The sequence below is a fragment of the Eriocheir sinensis genome, chromosome 25 (assembly GCF_024679095.1).
Source record: "Eriocheir sinensis breed Jianghai 21 chromosome 25, ASM2467909v1, whole genome shotgun sequence".
Taxonomy (NCBI): Eukaryota; Metazoa; Arthropoda; class Malacostraca; order Decapoda; family Varunidae; genus Eriocheir; species Eriocheir sinensis.
Window position 1 is genome coordinate 4,954,627 of NC_066533.1, and position 17,652 is coordinate 4,972,278.

General features: G+C 38.9%; 1 protein-coding gene and 1 long non-coding RNA gene across 6 annotated transcripts in view; one reads left to right on the forward strand and one right to left on the reverse strand.

Annotated features, from left to right (window-relative positions):
* LOC127003230 (uncharacterized) overlaps positions 1-17,652 on the forward strand; it is a 79,673-nt gene that overhangs the window by 25,190 nt on the left and 36,831 nt on the right. The window lies entirely within an intron of this gene.
* Positions 1,731-17,652, reverse strand: part of LOC127003227 (protein FAM177A1-like) — a 28,214-nt gene continuing 12,292 nt past the window's right edge. For 2 of the 4 annotated variants that reach the window (XM_050869609.1, XM_050869610.1), the window contains exons 4-5: positions 16,027-16,176; positions 9,846-10,853 (exon numbers count right to left, since the gene is read on the reverse strand). In XM_050869609.1, coding sequence (XP_050725566.1) covers positions 10,680-10,853; positions 16,027-16,176 — 324 coding nt within the window. In that variant the 3' untranslated portion in view covers positions 9,846-10,679. Of the gene's footprint in view, positions 4,288-9,845; positions 10,854-16,026; positions 16,177-17,652 lie in introns of those variants that run through there. The other 2 variants (XM_050869612.1, XM_050869611.1) reach the window with 2 other exon arrangements.

Sequence of the window (17,652 nt, forward strand, 5' to 3'; positions counted from 1 at the left end):
AATTGGTGGAGTCAACATGGCCCGCTAATCCCATTCATTGAGGTGAAACCGCCGATCTGTAACCTTTACGGCCGCAAGATGGGGGATACTCAGCCCGGGTGAGAGCACACGGCCATGGCTCTGGCCACTACCTCAGTTGCTACCTCCAGGTGGGCGAGCCTGGCAGAGCCCATTAAGAGGGAGCTAGAGCTGACAACACCTGACACCTGGCAGGTGTCCACAACCATGTGGTCGTAAAAATGACAGTTCGGCGGATTCACTTTTTAGGGCTGATGTCGACTCCACCAATTCTACCTCCATGCTTTTCATGCTTCGTAACCCATCCTCTTTTGCTACCTTGAAGCTATGAGTGGCTGAGAAACAGCTAAAAATGAACCAAATATGAGACTAGCAAAACAACATGGAATGTAAATTAGCATGCTCCTCTCATTACCAAGCAGCCATTAGTATTTTGTTCACTCAAACGTCATTGGTACTTAGTGGGTTTGGTTATAAAATAAACCCACTTGTGACTGCTGGCATTCAGCCCTGACACACCTCAAGAATAGGGAAGAATTGAACAGCCAAATCCTCCTAAATTTCATAAGTACCCATCTTTGCCATCACACACACTGGGGGAAGAGATGTGGAAAGAGGATGAACTAAACTACCAAGTATTTAGACCTGGGCCATGTGTGGTGGGTTGCCATTTGTTTACTTACTTAGTTTACTTTGTATTGTTTAGAGGCCAATGCCTCACAGTCGTGGTGATTCACTACATTATACAATTTACTTCAACTTGGGGTTGTGGGCCGCAGATACTAGTGGCCATAACGAACCAGTAACACTACTCATGTTTGGACACAGGTGGCTGTACCCAAGTGGACGGGTTAAGGCATACATATGACTATTTGGCCTTTCTTCATGTCCTGTTCTTATGCTTTATATTAAGAGTTTTTTCATTTACTACATGTGCCAGACCTTAACTTGTCAAAGTTGCTTCAGAAGAGTTGTATAGTTCTCAGATCTGATATTGGCTGGAATGATATGTACTTATGGCAAGAATTCTACTTCTTAACCCTCTTGCGCACTGTGACGCCAATGGCGTGTAAAATTTTTTAGGGCCAAAATGCACCGTGACGCCATTGGTGTCAATTTGAAAAAAAAATATTACTTTTAAATAGTTATATTCACTCCAATTGTGTCATTTTTTGTTTGAGGGTAAGTTTCCTCACCCTCTCCGAAATTAACTAATTGGCAACACTCTGCATGCACAGATTTGAGCGCGGTTGAGAAAACAAAGACAGTGTCCGGTCACTCATCAGTCAGTCTGCTTTGTGGGCTTTAAACTTTTTGTGGGCTTCCGCATGCCCATGCAGCCCACCGCATAACAGTGATAATAGTGTTATATAGTGCAATACAGTGATCTGATTGGGTGTAATTTGTATTCTATTCTCTTTACAGGCAGGAGAGTATTATATTTTGTGAATTACGTAAGGATGTAAATACGTAATGGCACGGAGGCCCCTGAAATTTGAAGAATATTACCCACTCTTGTACTCAAACAGTGAAAGTAGTGGTGAGAGTGAAACAGAAAGCATTCCCCACTTTGCGAGAGAAAGTGATGAGAGCGAAAAAGACTTAGATTCAGAAGGATATGAAGGCACGGAATGGGACAGCGTGGAGGACAGGACAGGACAGGACAGGAGTCGTACTTCTGTCCCCGCTAGACCCACTCCCTCCTCCCCTACTCAATATTTTTACTTTTCCACAAAAATTTCATGGTGCTAATTGTCCGATTGGAGATTTGAAGGAACCATAAGAATCCTGATAAAATTCTGCTATTATAAATACATCTACCTTGAAAAGTTGACCCACAAAGTTTTTAGTTATGGAGGTGGGAACATGACCTAAGTAGAAAAATTGTTTATGCACACTTTATTCCATGTCCATAAACTGTCCTGTGAATTACTATTATTATTATATTTTTTTTATTGATTCATGAAAAACTACAACAAATATGGAAGCCATTGATATATGTATAATGATAAATGCAGGTTTGGGGGAAGAAAGTAGCTGAGAAACAAAAATTTTCGATGCGCTAAAAAGTCTGCCTCGACCGGCGAGAGACCTGATGTTTGAAATGAGTGCGGAAAAGAAAACTTATTGAAACTTATGGTGCGCGAGAGGGTTAATAGAAGTGCTATATATTTTACTCGTGACATTCAGAATCCTTGTATCTGTTTCACAGAGGTTAAATAACTTTTGTGATTGGCATGTTTGGAAAAAATTAAGAACGTTAAAGAAAATTATAAATGATGAATGCTACAGAATTATTTAAACTGACATGGTTACCATTATTGAGACATGAGAATCAATTGTTACATATAAGGCGCGTCGTGCGAAAGTGGGCTAACCCGCCCGACCTTAGTTTTGAGTAATTAGCGGTCAAAGTTAATTACTGATTACTTTCGAATAAAGTGGTGCAATGTATTACTATTATACATCAAATTAAATGTTTAGGCTAGATCTTTCATGCCACTGAGTTTTTAATAATTTAAAACAAAATTTTGGTTACGGTCAAATTTTTTATTTACTCTCTCCTCTCGCACTGTTTTTTTTTCCCAGAAAGTCATGGTTTTAGGTTCATTTTTAAAGTGTATGGAATAAGAAGTGTTCTGTAAAAAAAATTTGTTGCTGTGCCTAATTCCTCATTTTATACAAATTTTTTCAATCGAAAAAAAGTCTATCGCTCCCGATCTAAAGTTAGTCTGCACCACATTTTGGACCAAAACAAGCCACTTTAAACCTTAGTACACCCTGCAGGATGTTCGCTTTTGCCTTTTCTGACATCACTACAAGATAATTGAACCTCAGGACAACAGGTTCCCGCCTGTAACTCCAACCCGCCATTTTTGAGGGTTAGATCACTTTCGCACGACACGCCTCATATTCACTATTTCAATAACTGGTTTGGGGAAACTTAATATCTGATCATGGCCTATTCGCTGAACAACCATAAAATAGATACCCTGATGATAATAATTAAAGTTTTAAGGTTTGCAGAATTTTTTTGGTTAGGTAACTTAAAATCAGACTCTTGCTAAGGCATTTTGATTCTGAGTCTTCATGTTCCCACCAATTGTGTGTATCATGAGAATACAGATTCATACATACATATCATATCTTTATAGTTATCTTTGAACATTCTTTGGTGTTGTTCTAAAAATTCAAGATCATAGAGGTATGTGCTTACTGACTAGGGAGATTGATATAAATCACAGTTATAATCATGTGCAATCTAAAACTAATTAATTTTAATTATTTTTTAACTATAAACACTGATACAAAAAATATGCCTGCAGCATAGTTTTAACATTTAACTTGCCATCACCAAAGCTTTGCTTAGTATTAGCATAACAGTTCCCTTTCTTTATTTTTTTGTTCAGGCAACTAACACCGTTTGGATCTTATTGCATTACTTTATCCGTATCTCGTTCCTCTGATACATAAAACCCAGTTTTAGACAGTCATGTACCAGACAAATTTTAGAATATGTTCTCTTCAATACTGCAAATATTCTTTATAAAAATTAAATGCTATGCCTTGTTTTATAACTTGGACAGGTGCAATTTATCATCATGTGAATGCCGTAACTAAGTCACTGTTTTCTAAGATCTCAGGGAGATCTACAAGAAAGCTTAGCCTTTGATTCCACGCTTTTGTCACCACATATTCTCATGTTCATTGTTGCTCACTCTATCTACTTTAAACCTATCCTTTTTTAATTTTTTCACTCCACTTCCTAGACTCTTCAAGAGTATCCTTTTTTTTCTTCTTTTTTATTAGAGTTTAGAGCTGAACTTCAACAAGACAGACATGTATAACAGTGTGTAAAGGGTCAAATTAGATTAAAATGAAGAACCTTTGCTCTCTGATGGTCCATGCAGAAAATTTGATGGAAAATGTTCCTTATGACAGGCATGTGGCATACTCATGTCTTGAAAGTAGAAAAAGGAAAATTCAGTAGAATTTTTATGTACATGCAACAAACTGTTAGCATATCCTTATTTCACCACGACAAAATCATCTATATTAATGATGGAGACATATTTGCATGGCTACTGCTGATATCACAATTCATACTAATCACTAGTGCATCAGAGGGCAGAAATGTACTTCATACTTCATCATACAGGAATATCAATGAAGCCTTCAGAACCTCTCCCACTTTCCCGAGTTGGCGTCGCCATTCTGGACTGAATGCTGTGTCTCGTTAGGGGAAGGAACTTCTATTTCACACTCCACCTACAAGGGAAAAGCAACATTTTAGATTATCTGCTGCCAATCTTAATGTAATGTATGCCAAAGTTTCCACATGCAGATGATGTACCACTGCATATATGATAATTTGAGTAAGTAATCAGGTACATTGACAAGACTTATTAACAAATATCATCAGGACTTGCTTCTACATGTCCAGCACCAACACATGCCCAACATAATGCAAACATTTGGCAGATATTTAAAAATACAAAATAATATGGTTGGGTGGTTGCCAAGTGTTAATGCATTTATGGAATGTAGGTCTTTATTTGTGACATGTTCAGCAAGCTTTGATAATTTATAATGTCCAGATATTATCATTATACCAAGGGCTTACACTATTAGGGCAGGTTTCCCAATTTTATTCCACCTTTCCAATAGGTATTCCTATCAAGCCTACCCTGGAGAATCAAATTGAGGTAAAAAATAAACTGTTGTCAAAATAAAGACTATATATCACTATTTATTTTTGATAACAGTATATTTTCATACCTTGGTTCACTTTTCATGAGCAGTTTTCCTGATGCAAGTATAGTTTGGTGAGGCACCTAAAAATTGGCAAACCTACTTGGCCACAAAGGTTCAGATGCCTCATGAGCTTAAGAGAAGTGAAAATTTTGACTATGTTCATCTCAAAACCGCAGTACCATGCAACAACATTTAAGTTTTGTTATGTTACCAGAATGTGATGGCTGTACATAACATTATAAGGCCAACTCAAAGCTAAAATGACTGCAGTGATATCTTGTGATAAATTTGAAACCTTAATAGGTTTTACACCCTCTGGTACTTAGAAGTGATAGTGGATCATGCAGAAGCTTCAAAATGTAAAACCATTTAGACTGTGAAGTATTAGACATCATAAAATATAAGTATTTAGTTTCTGAAGTAATGGGTGAATATTAGCTGACCAAAATTATGCAAGATCAATATTAAAATCCAGGAAATGCACAAAGATGCGAAGTAAATCATGAGACAGAATAAAACAAAGTAAGGTGAGGTAAGGGATGAATATAAATTTGGCAGAACAATGAAATGATATTGGTACTATAATACAAGTATGCACTTTACATAATTATTAAATAGCATTCATTAAAAAGTAAACAATTTAAAATACCCTTAACCAAAGCCAACTAAGAATCAAAGCTGATACTGTATAAAATTATCAGTATAATGTAAAGATAAAAAGTATATATATATATATATATATATATATATATATATATATATATATATATATATATATATATATATATATATATATATATATATATATATATATATATATATATATAAAACATGACGTACTGTAAAAAGATACATATATGGAGTTAAATAGATAAGATAAAATAGTCTCAATTTGACAATAAACTGACTCAAAACTAATATAAATTCAGCAAAATAATGTAACAATAAGAATAGTAAAATATGCATACCACATAATTGGCATTCAATAAAAATAAATAAACAAATATAAATAAAAAGAGTGAGAGAAATAAGCTAAGATTTCCTCAACTTGGCAATGAACTGTGACTCAAAGTTCTATGGTGCTAGAAGCTTAAAGTTCTCTTTGTTTATTTACAGCACTCTGAAAATGCCAAGTTGACCCATCCTAGCTGTGTGTGGGTGTGCACTAACCTCATGGTCCTGCATGTGCTGGTGGTGCCTCATCAGTGATCACATTGTGCATAACACAAGGGTTCTAGACCTACTTAATACACACCATTCCAATTAATATTTGTATTGGGAAAAAAATACCGTTAAAGGATGTTGATCCATTCGTTATTATTATTATTTTTTTTTTTACCTCCAGATATAATTTTTTCTATAGATTATAGCTTCCCAACTTTTGATTTTTAGGGGACTGTAAATTCTTGCTTGCATAAATCAGGACTATTGAGTTCTCTGGCTATGAGAATTCAGATCCTCATGATCATCATTCTGTTTTGCCACCATTTGCATTTAGTTTTCCAACTTTCTTTCCCTTTGGATAAATATTTAATGGTTGGGCCATACCAAGGGGCATCATCTTGTACTGTAATCATCTTTTAGACCTTGGAAAACTATGATCAAACACTGATTTGAGTGCACCATAATGTACATCAACCCAATAATTTAATGAAAGATTGGAAATATTGATACTAAAGTGATGACTTACTTCACAACAAGCTAAATTCTGATCCATATCTCTATAGTTTTTGAATTTCATTAATTTATCATATGATAAGAGCTTAACAAGTTCAAAGCCAAAGGTAACCAAAGTGTGATCAGATATGGTAGAATCAGTAGCTTTCACTTCAACATCTAACACACTAGTTAAGCATACAGAAGAATTATTTCAAGGATGTCCTGAGATATGAGTTGGATGGGACACATGATTTCCATGATTATTCAGATGAATCAGTTCAAGGAACTCTTGAGGAGAATGGTTTCAAAAGAGGGCTGCCAATCCAATAATTAGAATCACCACATATTAGGTGTCTAACAGGTTTATCATATAGCCCCTGAAGCTGCCCGACTTTGTCCACATAGCCCCTGAAGCTGCCCGACCTTGTCCATATAGCCCCTGAAGCTGCCCAAACTTGTCCATATAGCCCCTGAAGTTGCCTGACCTTGTCCATATAGCCCCTGAAGCTGCCCAACCTTGTCCATATAGCCCCTGAAGCTGCCCAACCTTGTCCATATAGCCCCTGAAGCTGCCCAACCTTGTCCATATAGCCCCTGAAGCAGCCCAACCTTGTCCATATAGCCCCTGAAGCTGCCCAACCTTGTCCATATAGCCCCTGAAGCTGCCCAACCTTGTCCATATAGCCCCTGAAGCTGCCCAACCTTGTCCATATAGCCCCTGAAGCAGCCCAACCTTGTCCATATAGCCCCTGAAGCATCCCAACCTTGTCCATATAGCCCCTGAAGCTGCCCAACCTTGTCCATATAGCCCCTGAAGCTGCCCAACCTTGTCCATATAGCCCCTGAAGCTGCCCAACCTTGTCCATATAGCCCCTGAAGCTGCCCAACCTTGTCCATATAGCCCCTGAAGCTGCCCAACCTTGTCCATATAGCCCCTGAAGCTGCCCAAACTTGTCCATATAGCCCCTGAAGCTGCCCAACCTTGTCCATATAGCCCCTGAAGCTGCCCAACCTTGTCCATATAGCCCCTGAAGCTGCCCAACCTTGTCCATATAGCCCCTGAAGCAGCCCAACCTTGTCCATATAGCCCCTGAAGCTGCCCAACCTTGTCCATATAGCCCCTGAAGCTGCCCAACCTTGTCCATATAGCCCCTGAAGCTGCCCAACCTTGGCCATATAGCCCTGAAGCATCCCAACCTTGTCCATATAGCCCTGAAGCTGCCCAACCTTGTCCATATAGCCCTGAAGCAGCCCAACCTTGTCCATATAGCCCCTGAAGCTGCCCAACCTTGTCCATATAGCCCCTGAAGCAGCCCAACCTTGTCCATATAGCCCCTGAAGCTGCCCAAACTTGTCCATATAGCCCCTGAAGCTGCCCAACCTTGTCCATATAGCCCCTGAAGCTGCCCAAACTTGTCCATATAGCCCCTGAAGCTGCCCAAACTTGTTCATATAGCCCCTGAAGCTGCCCAAACTTGTCCATATAGCCCCTGAAGCTGCCCAAACTTGTCCATATAGCCCCTGAAGCTGCCCAAACTTGTCCATATAGCCCCTGAAGCTGCCCAAACTAGTCCATATAGACCCAGAAGCCCAAACTTGTTCATATAGCCCCTGAAGCTGCCCAAACTTGTCCATATAGCCCTGAAGCTGCCCAAACTTGTCCATATAGCCCTGAAGCTGCCCAAACTTGTCCATATAGCCCCTGAAGCTGCCCAAACTTGTCCATATAGCACCTGAAGCTGCCCAAACTTGTCCAAATAGCCCCTGAAGCTGCCCAAACTTGTCCATATAGCCACAGAAGCTTCCCAAACTTGTCCATATAGCCCCTGAAGCTGCCCAAACTTGTCCATATAGCCCCTGAAGCTGCCCAAACTTGTCCATATAGCCCCTGAAGCTGCCCAAACTTGTCCATATAGCCCCTGAAGCTGCCCAACCTTGTCCATATAGCCCCTGAAGCTGCCCAAACTTGTCCATATAGCCCCTGAAGCTGCCCAAACTTGTCCATATAGCCCCTGAAGCTGCCCAAACTTGTCCATATAGCCCCTGAAGCTGCCCAAACTTGTCCATATAGCCCCTGAAGCTGCCCAACCTTGTCCATATAGCCCCTGAAGCTGCCCAACCTTGTCCATATAGCCCCTGAAGCTGCCCAAACTTGTCCATATAGCCCCTGAAGCATCCCGACCTTGTCCATATAGCCCCTGAAGCATCCCAACCTTGTCCATATAGCCCCTGAAGCATCCCAACCTTGTTCATATAGCCCCTGAAGCATCCCGACCTTGTCCATATAGCCCCTGAAGCATCCCGACCTTGTCCATATAGCCCCTGAAGCATCCCGACCTTGTTCATATAGCCCCTGAAGCATCCCAACCTTGTCCATATAGCCCCTGAAGCAGCCCAACCTTGTCCATATAGCCCCTGAAGCAGCCCAACTTTGTCCATATAGCCCCTGAAGCTGCCCAACCTTGTCCATATAGCCCCTGAAGCTGCCCAACCTTGTCCATATAGCCCCTATATGTACACCAATGACCCAGCCTGTAAATCCTTTTAATTCTTTTGATAAAGTTTTAGATCCACTTTTAGCAACTCATAATCAAAGGGAACTAAGCTAACACTTATCTGAGAAACATTTGCCAGTGATGCAGAGTAGACAACTGCTAAGCCACCACCTGTATGATCACTAGTTTTAGGCATCGTAGCCTCAATTATTCTCATCTGACTCAAACAACCAAGTTTCCATTATGCATTATATGTCAAGATTGAAATCACCTAAGATCCCTCTGATGTGACCTATTTAATTTCACAGGAAGTGGATATTAAGCAGACTCGGTTTCAGATGGTTCTTCGGGGTGGCTTTCAGTTTTTTGAGCATATTAAGTCAGTATTCTCAACTTTTTTTAACTAGGCTGTCATAAGAGGGCAGTCTCTGCTTGTTGCCAAGTGAGTAAATTTGATGTGGGAGATGAGTGTCTTCAGGGGTAGTTCATGATTGACGAGTCTCTATGTGGGCATTTTGGTGATTATTCTGACAGTACTCATTATATCTGGGAATATGAAGGTGATTATCATGTGTTTAAACTGACAATGTGAAAAAATATACTGCCTAGTTTCATATACTGGGAATACAAAGGTGTCTGCCATTGTGATTCAGTAATTAGATTTCAGGTGAAAAAAAAGTGTTAAGGTAAAAAAAAGTATGGATTTTCTGACATGTATCAAAAGGTTCAGGACAAATAAAATGTAGTCATGCTCGAGTGAAGGAAAACTACAGTCATTGATGGATTAGTCATTGCTTATCTATATCTCTATACACAGCCCTCGCATGACTCGCCGGTCATGGCATCACAACTAGTAACGGCTGCCACTCCCTCCTTTCCTTCTGTGTGCTGGTCTGGATATCAAAATAAGAGACAGCACATAGACAGTCATGTATTTAGTCACTATTTCTTCAATAGAAAGGCATTATAAAGCTTGTTCAAATATGGCCTGTAGTGTAATGGCCAACCAGTGCAAATAAAATACTACATATATACTATAATTCTTGAGTTGAAACATACTGGAAAAATTCTTACAAAGCTTACAGTAGCACCATTACCTCAATTGTATGAAGTTTCTATATATAAACAGTTAATGCAATGTTCTCATTTCCATGCAATGTTTTAACAACTGACAATGCTTCCAAAGTTGTTACAAGTGTAAGACTTGTTGGAATATGCACAGAGGCACGTACACTCCACTAAGTCACAAAGATATTTTGAAAGATTCTGATTTGATACAAAAATGATCTATTAACAACTGCATAATAGAATTTTTTTATGATCATACATATACTTATGCAATTCTTTAATACTGTACCTACATATGGTCAGCTTATAAGGAATTGAACATCTAAAAGTTTTGAAAATCATAAATATTCAATGCCATCAAATCAAGTTGAGACCATGGAATGAACACATGAGATTAAAGCAGATTAATAATTCCCCCAAGCTAGGTAGCTAAGACCATACAGCTCTAGGGGTACAAGAGAGCACTACCTCTTTTGCTGAGAAGCCACCATGAGCTGGGATTGAACTCACAATCTCTCAGCTACAAAGCATCCCCCAAACCCATTGAGCTGTCTGACCCCAATGAATGAATACTTATGAGTGAAAACTTCAGATTTTCAGTCCTATAACCTCTTTTTTTTTATTAATACAGTTTAAAGTTAAAAAGTCAAATGGTGAGAAAATACATCAGTACTTTTAAATGTTCTATACCCAAGTTGATAATTCTGAGCCTTTGTCTGAGTGTACTTCCGACATCCAAAACTTTAACCTTGTTGTGAATGAAAAGGAAGAGGAGGAAGGAGGTTCAGAGTTAGAAGGTTCAAAACCTGATACCTCAGTCGCCTGAGGATTCTTCATTAAGGCTAACTGGATTTCAGGCTGAAATTAAAGAATTATCTTCTCAGATTATTAAAAATGCATTTAGTTGAAATTGCTTATGTTAATATTTAATTATAATTAAAGTGTATGGATTACTTAACCTCTTATCATTTGCAGTGCTGTATTAGTGTTAATAATAATGTAACATTTAGCAAGATTCCACATACAGGCAGCACCACACTCTGTCACCCAGAGGAGTGTCTAAAGTGGATGGTTAAATCAATGGTACCTTGCCTTGGTTTGCTTAATTGCCTAATTAATGACAGGATTCTGTTGATAGGAAGTCAAGTATACCAGCACCATCTTATATGTAAGAAAGTCATACCTGTCACTGATATGTATCAGGTGTTAACATTGATTTTATGGAATAGTTTTTGAGCGAGATTTCACTAGGAATTGACATGCCGATTTTTTCATCAGTACTAGAATGTATTTATGGCCTATTAATGCAGATATGTGGTGATAAAAACTGTCTTTATACTGAACTTTTGCATATTTTTATGTTGGAATGCTTGACTGGAATGGCCTGAGATGTGGATAAGGACTCTGAAGGCCTTGAGCTGTGGGGGTACCCTTTGACTAGACCCAAGCGTCTGTCTTGCGTCATGAGGTCCTTGGTTTGCAGACAAGGCAGGTTGTTGGAGAAAGCATTTAATCCTAAATATATGAATTTCTCATTTACTTTGAAAAGTGATAGTTCCTATTACAGTCGTCCCTCAAATCGTACGGTTTCAGTTTGATACGGATTGTCATGTAAGAATTTTTTTAGGATTTTAAAATTTCCCGCTCATCACACCAAGTAGCCATGGCGTGAGTGGCAACACTGTTCTACCAAAACACCTGCTGAAAGCACCCCAAAGCATTCAAGAAAGGTGTTCACCTTGCAGAAGAATTCAGATTTAGGAGAAGTTACATTTTGGGATGAGTTACGTTGCGGTAGGGAGAGCATACCACGTGAATGAGAGCAGTGTTTGCTGTATCTATCATAGTGTAAAAGAAATTCTTGCCGCAGTAACTGCCAGTGCTCCAAGAGTGCTGCAAGAGTAAAGATAAAGGCTGTCCTTTTACTAAGCCTCGTTGTTGCTATGGTAACGGCATCTCACTTGCAGGAAAATGGGGTACGCTGATCTTCCTGATGCAATGGAAGCACTTATGTGTTTGTGCCATATTTGCTGATGACTCATCACAGCACAGAGGCGTTCCACCTCTCAAAGCTGGGAGCGGAGTGGATGTGCTGAGTTGGCAACTCGTGCTGCCGCGTCATGCATTCGAGAGCACTCAGGACGTACTTAGAGTCCCAATTCCCAATCTCAAACACAGCCCAGGAGTGTTTCTAGGGGGGGCACTAATTTTATATGGATTTTTGAATAGTACTGGTCATGGAGGGAACTGTCATTTCTTGAAGCACATGATATTTTGATCTATTCAGGGTGTTTTCTTCTTCACATTCAGCCAATGGTACCAGCACCAGGCCCCACCCCATTATGGTGCAGGCAAGTGTTTTAAGTGGCACTATCTTGCTTGGTTCATGCTGCCCCTTGGAGCTAATTTTTTTATCCTCTTTAGAGTTAATGTAGAATCCAAGTTTATAAGTGTTCTTCAGGACAACATGTGGGTAGTTTCAGGTCTCTCAGCAATGACTGAAAGTTGTCGGCTTGTAGCAGAAGGCGGGAATCAAACCTGGGTCCTCCAAGACGCCACACCCACACGCTGACCACTCAGTCATCGCCAAGTCATTCAAAATTCAAACCAGGCCCTCAAGATGCAAAGCGGATACTCTAACATCAAGCCAAAGAGATACTCCTGTGACTCCAGGCCATTGGAGTCCTTATCTGCATCTCAGGCCAAAGTAAAATGAAATGCATCTGATATTGAATAAGGTATATTTTGTCATATGAGCAAAAATTCTGAGGGTGTGTGACAGATGTCAGTTTAAGAAATGACTAATAGATGGGAAAAAAGACTGGAAAGTTTGGAAAATACCTAAATGAGAAGACATCATAAAGAGTAACTGGTAACCTTTATGAGAGTCAGAAAGGGAAGGAAATTATGAAGAATTTATAATTTAGTGACAAAAAAATGGAGAAAGGTATGAAGCAAAGTTTCTGAAAACAACAGATGTAATGGGGAAAAATTAGGTTTAAGAGGCAAAGCAGAGAGAAAAAAAGAAGTCTAGTCAGTGCCTTGCAAGATGCATATGTATTTTGTTTTTACTTTTCTTTGTAGATAGATTCCCAAATCATTGAGTTTGTTTCATTTAAATCGGTTGTATAATATGCAGGAAAAAAAGTTGTCAACCACATAGCTTAAAAATTACTCGTCTTACATTATATCATAACTATCATAAATCAATCCATGTCCTCATAAAATGTGGTGTTACTGGTTGTAAAATTTTTTTTTCTTAATTATAAAATAAACTCAATTTCAATAAAGTATAGGTGAAGCAAGGGGCATATGCTTCAGCTGAGTGTGGCCACAGTGCTCATCTGTGTCATTGGCCCTTGACCCTATATAATGGGTGAGAACCCATTACTCCAGGGTACAGGGTAAGTGTGACATGCGATTTACCACAGTTTACCTCCACCCATTTACTGACCACCCCAGGCATCCATTTACTGACCACCACAAAAGGGAGGATGAACAGCTGGGTGGTTTGTGTGCAGATGCTGGAATTTGAACTCAGGTCTTCAGATTTTAGTTATGCTAACTACTACACCATGGAGGTGCTACTTCAGTGATACAACAAGAACCCTTTCCCATTCCGATGATGATTTTTGTCATCATGGAATTTTTTGCCGCAGCAGACATCTGGATGACGATTTTCATTGTCATCCAAAAACATTTTCTTAAATATTAAAAATAGAATATATCTCAGGTCCTCAAATGTTAGATGAGGGACCGAGTGGATAGCTTGATACTTGTTGTAGCTTGTCCACATGGGGGTGGAGTGAAGGTGGTGGGTGGCTTGTTGTGGAACAACGAAGAATTTAGTGTAGTGTTTGTTTACATCAACACAAAATATTCCTTCTTACTCTGTCTCATGTATATGTGCTTTTCATCATCATCATCATTTCATCGATGCCTGCTCCTAGGAGCTCCCACCAGGGCATGGCCACGGCAGAAGAGCTTCCAACTTTCTCTATCCAGACACTCCCTCCTTGCCTGCTCAAAGTTTCTCAAATATCTTTCCCCCCTCTCCCCAACGTACTCTTGCACCCTATCCCTCCATTTAACTGGAGGTCGTCCTCTAGCATTCCCTCCCTCTATCTCACTCACATACACCCTTCTGGTCATCTTACTCTCCTCCATTTGCTCCATGTGGCCAAACCACTTTAAGGTCTATCGCTTCACTTCTTCCACCACTCCACACTTCTTCCCTTCCCCCCAGTGACACATTCCAAAATGCTTGTACACACTTTCATTACTCATTCCATCCATTCTACTCACACCACAAGCACTCCTCAAATATCTCATTTCCACTGCCTGCACTCTAGACCTCTGACTCATTCCAGGCCCACGTTTCACTTGCATATGTGAGGGTTGGTACTATTATTGTATTTCTCAAATCCCCCTTTACTTCCATGCTCACACTTCTGCCATCCATGATTCGTCCCAAAGACCCTACCACCCTTCTTCCTTGCAATGCCCTTTCTCTTATCTCTCCCTCCATACCACCATGCTTACACATAACTGATCCAAGGTGCTATTACTGGTCAAAATAATATATATATATATATATATATATATATATATATATATATATATATATATATATATATATATATATATATATATATATATATATATATATATATATATATATATATATATATATATATATATCATTAGAAAGGAAATTCAGCTACTTACATGATGGTTTAAAAAAAATTACAATGTTGAATTTTTGAGGGGCAGATTTTGCTTTGAGTAGTGTGTAAAAATTTTGCATGTCAGCTAAATTCAGCTCACATTTTTGGCATTATACTTTGTAGTTTCTTCATTTTTGGCTATAGAAAAAAAAAAAAATACTTAGCTTTAAAATGACACCTAAATGAACTTTCTATGATGAAAAGTAACTTTGCTATGAACATCAGAAGTAAAACTGTTTGAAATTCTTGCCATTGCATGTCATGAGAAAAGTGCAATTTTCACAGATGGCCCTGACGGGAAAGGGTAAGTGTTTATATGTCCAACAGCACTAACTTATTTTTGGTGAAAAGTGAAGACCATGAAATTATGAGTGTGAAACTCCTAACAAAAAATGACTGAACTGAGGTTCAGAAAGATTTGGGAACCAGAATGAAATTAAAAGATTTTTTTAAATTAATAAAACATGAAACTAAAGCAGTGGTTCTCAAACTATGGGTCGCGAGATCAATTTTGATGGGTCGCAGGGACACAGGAATCCTGTTAGTTTAGTTTTGTGAAAGAGAAAAGCAGTGCGATGGATCCCACTAGTTTAGTTTTGTGAATGAAAAGTTGTACACCTTATTTATTTTTTTCAAAATAAAGTGTATATATCACTGTACATCCTCTTTCTCTTTACTCTGGGTCATGAAGGATTGAAATGTTCCAAATAGGGTCGCTCACAAAAAAGTTTGAGAACCACTGAACTAAAGTAACCACTGTGATTGACAATCTTTTTCCTCTAGTGTTGGCTGATGCATTGAATCCGGGGCTGAATTCTGTTTTAGCTATATTTAAACACAGTAACTAGTTAGTTTTATGTGGCTCTCAAACATGAATTTCTTCCAACTATTTTTGGTAAAAGCAAAATTGAATTGAGTGTATAGTTCCTAAATACATCAATATACCAATGAAATCTTTGTCAAATATTCTTGATAAAGACCCTCCCCCAAAACAGCGAATTATTTATGAATTAAAATGAAAGTGAGGAAAATGCTCAAATATCACAAAAGCCATGAGTTTTCAAAAATACGTGGCTGAAGTGTTAGTTAGTTTCAGTCCTTGTATCAACAGCAAGGGTGACAAAATTTGCGAATTTGGTTAGCATTATAAAGCAGCAACTTGTTCTCAATGGTGTGCAAGTTCATCCCAAGATCTACAATGAGGTACCACAACTGGGTGCAAAATTAGTGGATTAGTGTGCAGGTACTTTTTGCTCACTGCCTTGCCACACTCAGGTGCTCACCAACCCTGCACACAACCTCACCTGGTCCAGGGACGGAGGCTGTGGCTGTGATGGCTCCTGTAGCACTGAGGAGTCCACTATCTTGTGTTTGATTCCTTCACTGGGTGACGCTGGTGCTGTGGTGGTCCAGCCCGCCATCTGTGCATCTTGCTCTTCCTTCTCGGCTTTCTCCTTGAAGATTGATCAAATTATTGGCATCACACTATTCACATTAAAAGATGTCAGTAGAGGTGAGATGATAGTGATTCAGTTTCAAGGAACCAGATACATCAGTTAAATGAGAAAAAGATTACTCACCCACATCCACCACAGCAATCAATCACAGCATTCATGCCTAATGAATGTAAACCTGCCTTGAATGGATTTTCAGAAGAGATGAGGTACCACAGATATGTATATATGATGTATGCAGTTAATCTATTACCTATCGGATGCATGCATACAAATCATGCAGAGAACACTCTTTTGATGAATATCAGCACATTTAACTGCATAAAAACTCAAATTGTTCTTCCAGGGTGGAGGAACTGCATGCAAAAAATGAAACCACCACCTTTGTGAGTCTTTCCAGAAGCATCCTTGTTTTGAAGCTCCATTGAAGCTAGATTTAAATATCTGTGGAGTCTAAAGTCATAATGAAACTGAGTTCTTACATATTGTATTATCTTGCACTGAAGAAGGACTGCTGGCAGCCTTTCCATTTTGATCCATAAGAAAAATACATAATGATTAGGCCATTAAACCAAGATGAGTAATTTGATGTTTAGTTATTTTCAGTACATACGGTACTTATAAAATCACTAAAAAATTTGTCTTGTTACAAATAATGTTTTCAGATAAGAAGTTAAAGTACTTCTCCCCTTCTCATATAACACAGTTGCCTTGCAAAAGGTTTCTGTGGCAAAATGAATGTATGATGTTCTTAATAGAACAAAAGAACATGGAATTGACTGCATTTGCTGCTCCTCAGTGCTTGGAGAGGAAGCCTTTGGTTTTTATAATGATTATTAATGATATTCATAATTATGAGAATATTTGGTGTAATTAGAGATGATGCCACATCACTTGCTCTTTAAAAGATAGATCCGGAACTTAAGTATTCACAACTGGACACAAGTATTAGAGAAAATTACTGGCTGGAACATTATTCAGTAGCTTACATCAGTAATCCCATTATTTCTTTATTGGTCTCATTTATAAGTGATATTGATTAAAAATGAAATTTCATCATGGTCATGTAGAAGAGCTTGGATATCTGTCACCTGGAGTATGTTTACCAATTTGAACACACCATTCCAATAACAATAAGCAGCAAACAACACTGCTCAGTGAAATTGTGCTGAGGTATAAAAATGGGCTGTTATTATTGTTGTTTCCAGGAGTACAGTATCCCCCCCCCACACACACACACACACACACATGCATGCATGAACTTGTGCACACACACACACGGACAGAATTTATTTGGATCTAAGGAAAGCATTTGATAAGGTGCCACATAAAAGACTGCTGTGGAAGATGAAGAACATCGGGGGATTGAGAGCAGGGCTTTTGAGGTGGATGAAGGATTTTTTGAAGAATAGGGAAATGAGGACAGTGTGGCCAGAGATATGATTTCCTAGTGGAGAAAAATGATCAATTGAGTTC